The 10178-nt window shown below is 56.0% G+C and overlaps 1 protein-coding gene across 1 annotated transcript in view; it reads right to left on the reverse strand.

Annotated features, from left to right (window-relative positions):
* Positions 1–10178, reverse strand: part of ZNF205 (zinc finger protein 205) — a 28726-nt gene that overhangs the window by 14465 nt on the left and 4083 nt on the right. The window contains exons 5-6 of the mRNA XM_027766138.1: positions 9696–9812; positions 8488–9461 (exon numbers count right to left, since the gene is read on the reverse strand). Coding sequence (XP_027621939.1) covers positions 8488–9461; positions 9696–9812 — 1091 coding nt within the window. The remainder of the gene's footprint in view (positions 1–8487; positions 9462–9695; positions 9813–10178) is intronic.

Below are 10178 nucleotides of genomic sequence, written 5' to 3' on the forward strand. Positions count from 1 at the left end.
CTGAGAGGAGAATGGAGGAGAAGGGATTGCGGCGTGACCATCCCCCCTGGGGGGTGATTTCTCGCTTTCTGTCTCTATGTCTCTGTCTGTCTGTCTGGCGAGCGCACGCACCCTACAGTGAAAATCTCTCCAAAAAAAAAAATTCACACGGGGCACGTGTGCGTGCGTGCCCAAAATCCCAAGAGAAGAATGGAAGAGAAGGGATTGCAGCATGGCCATCTCCCCAGGAGGTGATCTCTCACTTTTTGTTTCTCTGTCTCTCTCCAGCAAACACACATACCCAAAAATCTCTCTCAAATGAAATTACAATTATATTGCAGTTGTTCCTAATTGTACATTCTCATTCTGATAGGTTTCTAGATACGAATGAGGAACCATCATGTGGCTCAGCCTCAAGTACAGCACTGTCATCACACCACGGTTTCCCCTGCTTTTTACATTTTTTATATTTTTTTTGGGGGGGGGCAACAGGTGGCAGGCACTGGACTCCCACATGGCTGACTGCATGGTTTGAGTGCCGGACTGGTGACATGAAAAACACTGCTCTTTGGTGGAACCAGCCGCTAGCTTGGTGGTTAAGACACTGGACTCCCACATGGCCAATCATGATTCAAGTTCTTAAATAATTATTTATTTAATTCTTTCTTTTTTTTTTGGAGTTTTTTGCTATAGGGTGTGTGCACTCACTAGAAAGAAAAAGAGAGACAGAAAGCGAGAAATCCCCTGGGGGGTGGATGGCCACACTGCAATCCCTTCTCCATTCTCCTCTCAGGATCTTGGGCATGCACGCACACGCACCTGGCGTGAGTTTAAGCCACCGGGTCCGGGACTCAAACTGCAGTTGACGGTTGACCACATGGGAGTCCAGTGGCATAACCTTTATGCCAACTGCTGGTCCCTCCATTTGTTGTGTTTTTTTTGTTTGTTTTGTTTTGTTTTTGTTTTTGTTTTTAATTTGGCCAGAGAGAGAGAGGGAGAGGAAGAGGGAGAAAACAAGCCACCAAGTCCAAGATTCACCAGGTAGCCAGGCATGCGGGAGCCCAGTGCCTTTACCTCCCACCACCTGCTGGCCCCAAAGTAATCATTTATTGGGGGGGAGGTTTTTTTTGTTATAGGGCATGTGTGCTCACCAGAAAGACAGACAGAAAGCAAGAAATCACCCCCCAGGGGGGATGGCCACGCCACAATCCCTTCTCCTCCATTCTCCTCTTGGGATCTTGGGCCTGCACGCATACATACCCTGCGTAAGTTTAAGCCACCAGGTCAGGACTCATACCACAGTCAACCACATGGGAGTCCAACAACATAGCCATTTCACTAACTGCTGGTCCCTAAAATTAAATTTAAGAAAAAGAAAACACTGCTCTGGTGAATGTACATACCCTATAGTAAAACAAAACCCAAAACAAAATGTTTAAAAAAAACGAGAGAAAACAAAACCCTGCGATAACCTTGCCCCGGGCAGATGCCCTACCAGAGGACCCAGTTCAAAGCCTACAGCCACCCGCTGCGAGAGGAAGGGCGTACACCATCACCGGGAGGAATTCAGCCTTTGCTGGTCTGTATCGGCGAGAACCTGGGGTGGGTGCCCCAGCTAGCATGACGGAGGCCAGACTGTGCCAAAAGACTGCATAAACTCACAAATACAAGTTTAACTAGCAATTTCAAGCTTTTTTTGAAAATTTGACAGGATTGACTCATTTCAATTTGTTACAGGGTGCATGTACTTGCTGAGGAGAGGGAAAGTGAGAAGGCATCCTCACATCTCCATCCTCCTCTCTGGATTTTGGGCACCCACACACATGCCCCATGCATTTTAAAAAAAAATTATTTAACTTTATTCATTACTGCATTTTTAAAAAAAATTATTTAACTTTATTCATTAATATATTTTTAATTTGACTAGACAGGGACAGAGTGAGAGAGAGAAAGTGAGAAAAGCTGCCAGGTCCAGGACTCAAACTGCAGACGACCCTGTGGGAGTCCAACACCATTAACCACCATGCCACCTGACTCCACCCTCCCCCCATCCCGGGCATGTTCTTTAAGTCACTGGTCTAGGACTCGAACCACGCAATCAGCCATGTGGAATCCAGCAGGATTCAACTTTTTTTTTTTTAAGTATTTATTCATTTTTAGTTTAACCAGAGAGAGACAGAGGGAAAATGAGAAAGCAAGCCACCAGGTCCGGCCCTTGAACTGTGGCCAGCCACGTGGGAGTGTCCAGTACCTTAACCACCACTCCACCTGCTTGTCCCCAACTATTTTTTTCTTAAGTTTTTGCCTTAAGGCATGTGCATTCACCAGAAAGAGACAAAGCGACAGAGATGGAAAGTGAGAAATCACCTCCCATTTCTCCCGCCCTTCCTCCATGGGTGTCATTTCCCAATTCTAGAAAAACAAACTTCCTCAAGGCAGGACTTTATGTATCCTATTCCTTTTGCTTAAAAGATTCTTCCTTCGTGGGACCAGCAGTAATGGCTATGTCACTGGACTCCCATATAGTCGACTGCGGTTTGAGTCCCGGACCCGGTGGCTTAAACTCACACAGGGCGTGTGTGCGCGTCCAAGATCCCGAGAGAGAGGAGAATAGAGAAGGGATTGCGGGGTAGCCATCTCCCCGCGGGGTGATTTCTCGCTGTCTGTCTCTGTCTTTCTGGTGAGCACACGCGCCCTATAGCAAAAACCTCTCCAAAAAAAAGAGAGGAAGATTCGTCCTCCAAATCCTTTAAGTCTCAACCTAAGGTGCTCGCCACAGAGAGGCCTTCCCTGAAGATGGAGCCCTTCCACCCTCTCCTACTTCCCTTCTTTCTGGCATTTGTCACTGTGAAAATGTATCATTCACCAGTTTGTCAGTCTTCCCCACCCCCAGACTGGAACCCCATGAGGTCAAAGATCCTGTCTGAGGGCCAGCAGGGGGTGTATTACTGATTAAGACTCTGGACTCTCAACAAGCAGGCCACCATTCCAGTCCTGGACCCGGAAGCTTGAAAATCACTCCCTGGGCATGTGCGTGGGTGCCCAAAGAGAAGGGGCTGCAGTTTGGCCATGCTCCCTAAGGGGAGATTTCTCACTTTCCTTCTCACCGTCTCTCCAAGAAGCGTACGTGCTTGGGAACCAGCAGTTAGCGTAATGGCTATGTCGCTGGACTCCCACGTAGTCGACCGTGGTTCGTGTCCCCGACCCAGTGGCTTAAAACTCACGCCGGGCGCGTGTGCGTGCGTGCCCAAGATCCTGAGAGGAGAATGGAGGAGAAGGGATTGCGGCGTGGCCATCCCCCCTGGGGGGTGATTTCTCGCTTTCTGTCTCTCTGTCTCTCTCTGTCTGTCTGGCGAGCGCACGCGCCCTACAGTGAAAATCTCTCTCAAAAATAAATAAATAAATAAATAAATAAATAAATAAATAAAAAGAAGCGCACGAGCTCTATGGCAAAAAACTTAAAACAAATTGGTCTGTTTCATTGCCTATTCCTCAACATTAGGAAGAACATGGAACGCCGGCACTCCCTCAGGATCTGAACAGTGAACGGGTGCACGAACGCATTAAAGTCGCTGTTTACCGCTTCCCGCCCTCGGCCCCTCCCCGGGTTCCCCAGCTCCGGCTGAAGAGGAAGGACCACGCTCTCCGGCCCGGCCCCCACCGACGCCGCGGCCACATCCGCATCTGCGCCCGGCTCGCCCCAGGCACGCGGGCAGCCGCCCCCGAAGGCGCTCGAGCGCCGGCGGAGGTGCCCGTGTCCCTCCCACCGACTCCCGGTGCAGTGACCCGCAAGGGACCAGCGGCGCAGACACAACGACCACCCTCAGGGCTGGATGTGTCCCGGCTCTGGTCCTCCCGGGACCACAGGGGGCTCGGCATCTCGGTGGTAGGCCCCGCAGCCGGCGGCGCGGCGGGGCCGGCTGTAATGGCGTGGTCGGTGGCGAATCCCAGAGGCCTCTGGTCTTCGGTCCCTTCTGCAAAGAACCGCTGGCGAAAGGGACTGAGGGAATTTCAGAGCCCACAGCGTGGAGCAGTTGCCTGGGCAACCGAGAGGCTGCGGGCGTGGAAGAGGAGGAGCTCCGCGCGCAAACGTCGGTGTGATTGGCTGGCCTTGCCGGACCCCCGCCCCGACACCTGATTGGTCGGGGGAGGCGGTATGGGCGGGGCCTGCTAGGACGCGGCCCTGGGGGCTGCAGGCTGCAGGGTCACACTGCCGGAGGCCGGGTCCCGAGGCCCAGCCCAGTCTCCAGGTCTCGCAGGCAGTCCCACGAGCTCGGAGGAGCGGTCCCAGGCTAGGGGTAAGCAGCGCCGCCGGCTGGCCCTGAGCGCTGCAGCAAGGAGCTGGACGGGCAGGAGGGAGCCAACAGAGCTTCCTCGCAGGCCCCAGGGAAGTGGCAAGAAGCCATAAAGGAGAACATTCTGTCCCTCGCTCGCCCCCACTTGACCGCGCAGGTCAGCCACTAGCCGGTCCAGGCGAGGTCTCCGGTGGTCGAGAAGTCAGAGGCGGTCGGGCTAAACCTCTGAGCCTCCTCACCTCCTACCCAGAGACACAGAGCCCCTCCTTGGGCTTCCTCCCCTCTGGCCTCCCACTTCCAGTGACACCCCATTCCCCACCATACTATGAGCACCCTTCAGCCTGACATTTGAGGCCCTTCCACAACGCAGCCCCAGCCGCCTCCTCCGTCTCACTTCTTGTCAGGCATTTCCCAAACTGCCAAGTTCCACCATTAAAATGCTCTTGCCAGACCTATCGTTGGTAGCCATCGGCTCCACCTCTAGAGAGCAGCTGCGAGGAGGGCCATCTGCAGGCACTATCCACGGGACCCCTGGAGCCATTCCTCTGTACTCTGCCCTGGAAGAAGAGACGTTTCTCAAGGATACAGTGATCTCTGAGCTCCGCCGAGGGCGGAGTCAAGTCTTCGACTCCCAGGATCCCTCAACAGACCGGGTGGGCAATCCGCTGTCCACGCAGCCTAAGGAACGGAAATCAAGCACGTGATGCCCACTGTGCAAGGAGTGGCCGGGGCTGAGCTCTCTTAACAAGTGATGACCCTTCCAGTGGCATTTGAACAAATCTTCTCCAGTTTCTCCTTAACCAGAAAATGAGCTGGAGGGCAACCCTGCCCACGGGTCCCCAGCCCCTCACACTGAGCCAAGCAAAGAAATCCCATTTATGGCTGAGTGACTGGAGTCGTGACAAGTGCAAGGGTCAGGGTGGGGACGACTGCTTTCTTTCTGACCTCTCTTAAAAAATAATCATCTGGGGGCGGCAGGTGGCACAGTTAAAGGCTCTGGACTCCTACATGGCTGTCCACGGTTCAGGTCAAAACTGAAAAATAATGATAATAAATAACTTTGTTAATGTAGTCGACCACAGTGGTTTAAACTCATGCCAGGCACGTATGCGTGTGTGCCCGAGATCCTGAGAGAATGGAGAAAGGATTGCAGCGTGGCCATCCCTGGGGAGTGATTTCTCACTTTCTGTCTCTGACTTTCCGGGGAGTGCAGACGCCCTAAAGCAAAAACCCTCTCAAAAAAAAAAAAAAATCTAATTGTCAGTCCCATCTCACACCTTGCACTTACTAGCAATGAATAGCTGAAAGGAGGGCCAACCCATGGCCTGGTGGCTGAGGGAGCAGGAGCCCACATGACTGCATGGTTCAAGTCCTGGATCAGTGACCTGAAAGACACACGGGGTGCATGAGTACGGGTACCCCAATCCGGACGGGATGGAGAAATGGAGAAGAAGCTGCAGCGTGGTCACGCCCCACTGGGCAGAGCTTTCTCCCTCTCCTCCTCTCCTCTCTAGAGAGCATGCGCCCTCTGGCAAACAAAGCAGAAATGCTGCAGGAGTGCTGGATAGGGAGCTCCTCAGAGTACAACGCCAGACCTGGAGCAGCAGGTGGCCAAGGGCAAAGCCAGACCTGGAGCAGCAGGTGGCCAAGGGCAAAGCCAGACCTGGAGCAGCAGGTGGCCAAGGGCACGGACTTCCACCCCCACATGACTGACTGCGGGGTCGAGTCTCAGACTGTGTGTGCGGCTGTGCCCAAAACCCCAAAAGAGAAATTGAGAAAAGATTACGGTGTGGCCGTCTCCCCGGGGGGGGGGTGCTTTCTCACTTCCCCCATACCAAATTATAAAAACTAACAGGCCTGGGTTAGAAACTAACAGCCTCAGCTTCTGGCTTGTTCGTTGTGTTACTTTGGTCAAGGTATTGGACTTCTAGCCTCAGTTTCCTTATCTATACAACTGGGGCATTAAAATCCATTTGGGCAGCCCCGTGGCCTGGTGGTTCAGAGAGCTGACCTCCACGTGGCTGGCCATGTGGTTGGAATCCTGGCCCCAAGGCATGAGACGGGGGTCCAAGTTCCCGACAGGATGGAGAGAGAAGGGGTGCTGTGTGACCACGCCCCATGGCGGGGTGCTTTCTCCCTCTCCCTTTCTGGAGAGTGCGCACACCCTCTGACAAATTAAAAAAGAATAGGGACCAGCAGATGGCGAAATGGTGACATCACTGGACTCCTTAGTAGTTGACAGAGGTTCAGAGCCCTGGACCTGGCGGCTTAAAACTCACACCAGCTGCCTGTGTATGTGTGCCCCAAATCCTAAGAAGGGGACTGGAGAAGGAATTGAGGGGCCATCGCCCCTGGGGGAACTTTCTCACTTTATCTTTCTGTCTCTCCCAGTCTTTCCAAAGAGCACACATGCCCTATAGTGAAAAATCTATTTAAAAAAACTGAGTTGGGGACCAGTAGATGCCACAATGGTTATGCCGCTGGACTCCCATGTAGTTGACCAGTTCGAGTCCTGGATCTGGAGGCTTAGAACATACCAGGCGCGTGTGCATGTGTGCCCCCCCCCAAAAAAAAAAAAAAAAAAAGCCAAGAGGAGAATGGAGGAGGGATTGTGGCATGGCCATCCCTCCTTGGGGGTAATTTCTTGCTTTCTATCTCTGTCTCTCTGGCGAGCGCAATTGCCCTGGAGCAAAAACCTCTCCCTAAAAAAAAAAACCAAAACAACCAATGAGTTGTGGAGTGAACAAGCGATGTCTACATGGCACTTGGCCGCCGCCTGGCAAAGCAGCTTCCCAACAACCGGCAGCTTTATCACAGTCTCAGCCACCCTTCTGCCCAAGCCACTGTCGGGCTGCGATCTTGGGCGCTAAGCCAGAGCAGGGCAGAGTAGGCTGCACCCTCTCCTTCTCAAGGAATGAAAAACAAACAGAGGCCAGCAAGTGGCGGGGATTAAGGCACTGGATTCCTGCGTGGCTGACTACGTGGCTGACTACGTGGCTGACTACGTTCAAGTCCTGGACCTGGCAGCTGGCTTTCTCACTTTCCCTCTCTCTCTCTGTAGACTATATAGACCCTGTAGCAAATTGGAAAATAACAATAATAAGTAGAATTAAATAATTCTAAAAACAGGGACCAGCAGTTAGCGTAATGGCTATGTCGCTGGACTCCCAAGTAGTCGACTGCAGTTCGAGTCCCGGACCTGGTGGCTTAAACTCACGCCGGGCGCCTGTTCGTGTGTGCCCAAGATCCTGAGAGGAGAATGGAGAAGGAATTGCGGCGTGGCCATCCCCCCTGGGGGGGTGATTTCTCGCTTTCTATCTCTGTCTCTCTCTGTCTGGTGAACACACGCGCCCTATAGCAAAAACCTCTCCAAAAAAAATTCTAAAAACAAACCAACGAACTAGGGGAAGACCAGGGTTAAAACAGGCAGGCAGGGGTAGGTAGGGCAAATTATAAAGGGTATATACCAAGGGGCCAAAGAAGCAGGGAGTGGCAGCAGGCAGAATTGGGGGGAGGGAAGTGGCCTGTGGCAGGTGGGGACTCCTCACTAGACTATATAGGCAGGCAGTGCAGGCGGAGGGAAAATGGCTAATCACCCAAACATAGACAGGGCCTGTGACAGGAGAGGAGGGGAGGGAGGAATTTGGGGCTGGCTCGTCCTGTCCCCTCCTGGCGCCCTCTAGGAGCCCTGGCCTCCTCGGGTCGGGTGAAGCAGCAGCGGCCAGCGCGGTGTCCCCAGGCTCGGCAGTGGTTGGCTGGCTTCATGGTACTAACCAGCGCTCTGGAATGGGCCTTTGGGAAGAGGGACCCTGAGCCGGGTCAAAGCTGGGAGGAGGGTGCGAAGCCGAGAGCAGTGCAGTGCGTCTGGGATGCCGGAAGGACACAGGACAGGCCCACCCACCCCCGCACAGGCTTGGTGGGGCACATGCTCCGAGCCAGGGCCCCAGGAGAGAGCTGCAGGGAGCGCGTGAATTCAAGGCCTTTAATCTGTGCTGAGGGCCGGCCCAGGCGGCTCCTCCACCGGCCCCGCCCACCCCATGCGCACTCCTCCCGGCTCCCTGCCCGCCCTCGCTCCGCCTCCTCCCTCGGGGCCTGCCGCGGCTGCCCTGGGTTCCCGAAAGCTCCCTTCCTCCTTTCCGGCCTGCTAGGTGGGAGCAGGTGGGGGTGCGGCCAGAGCCCCCGCCGCGGCGCCCAGCATCAGCATGGCCAGGGCCTTGGGCCCGGTGGTGTGGATCTTCTCGTGCCGGTGCAGGTTGGAGCGCCGGCTGAAGCTCTTGCCGCAGAGCGGGCAGGAGTAGGGCCGCACGCCGCGGTGGGTGCGCTGGTGGGCCGTGAGGTGCGAGCTGTGGCTGAAGCTCTTGCCGCAGTCGAGGCAGTGGTAGGGCTTCTCGCCCGTGTGCGTGCGGTTGTGCGCGATGAGGTTGGAGCGCTGGCTGAAGCACTTGCCGCACTCGGGGCACGGGTAGGGCTTGACCCCGGTGTGCGTGCGCTGGTGGGTGACCAGGGCGGAGCTCTGCGTGAAGCACTTGCCGCAAATGGCGCACTTGTGCGGCTTGGCGCCCGTGTGCGTGCCCTGGTGGGTGACCAGGTCCGAGCGGCGGGTGAAGCGCTTGGCGCAGCGGTCGCACACGTAGGGCTTCTCGCCTGTGTGGATGCGCTGGTGCTGGATCAGCGTCGAGTGGTGGCTGAAGCTCTTCCAGCAGGACGGGCAGGTGTAGGGCTTCTCGCCCGTGTGGATGATCTGGTGCTGGATGAGGTGCGAGCTGCGGCCGAAGCGCTTGCCGCAGTCGGTGCAGGCGTAGGGCTTCTCGCCCGTGTGCGTGCGCCGGTGCGTCACCAGGTGCGAGTGCCAGCTGAAGCCCCTGCCGCACTGCTCGCACCTGTAGGTCTTGCTCGCGTCGCTGTCGGCGGCCAGGCCCTCCTCACTGCTCTCGGGGACGCCTTTCTCCTCCTCGCAGGGTTTCTCGGGCTCACGGCCCACCGGAATCTTCAAGGGACTGGCGTGGGGAGGAGCTGGTTTCGACAGTCCCGCTTCTGGGGAAGCAGGCTGCTCCTCTCCGGCTGGCCCTGAGCTCTGGCTCCCCCGCAGGACAGACTCCTGGGCCTGGCCCGCCCTGGCTCTGTGCTTGCCATCCCCAGGGGCTGCCTGGGACCCGGTGGGGACCTCCGTCCCCACCTCCACAGCTCCTAGAAAAAGAGAAAGCAGCTTTCAGGCTTGAGTATGGGTGGTGAGGGGGTGGCCGGGTTTGCCAGCCTATGGGTGGGGGCTGGACCTAGGGACCCAGGATGCAAGAGCCCCCTTCTGCAGCGGGGTCTGTCTGCTGGGCCCCAGTAAGAGGCCTGTGTCTGCACTCGCAGAAAGCCCACCTGGGAAGGGCAGCACCAACCCCTTCATTCCCCAGACAAGGCCCCAGCGCTCACCTGTGTGGGTGCTTCTCTCCCCCTCCTCCATCCGCTGGCAGGAGCTCAGGCAGGAGCTAGAGGCCTCGCCCTTCCCCTGCACTTGGGAGGCCCAGAAAGGCCTGCTGGAAGGAAACCCTGCCCAGAAAGAGACATGCTCGCACAGAACTCCCAGCAGTGGACACCACCTCCCCGACAAGGGGCGAAGGGGCTGGGGCTCCAGGGAACCCGGGTAAACTAAAGTAGGCCTGGAAGTCATCCTGGATGGGACACTGGCCTGGCCTAGGGGTTAAGGGAGCCGGATGCCACAAGGCTGACGAGATGGGGAGTGGGGGGGTGGGGTGTTGAGTCCCAGCCCCAGGAGCTTGAGGGTCATGCTGGGTGTGTGTGTGAATGCCCCAGGTCCTGGCAGGAAGAAGAGGTGGAGGAGAAGGGGTTGTGAGGTGGCTGGGCCCGACTGGGGGTGCTTTCTCCAGGTCCTCCCCCATCTGTGTCTCTCGGAAG

The sequence above is a fragment of the Tupaia chinensis genome, unplaced genomic scaffold (genome assembly GCF_000334495.1).
Source record: "Tupaia chinensis unplaced genomic scaffold, TupChi_1.0 Scaffold141247_1, whole genome shotgun sequence".
Lineage (NCBI taxonomy): Eukaryota > Metazoa > Chordata > Mammalia > Scandentia > Tupaiidae > Tupaia > Tupaia belangeri.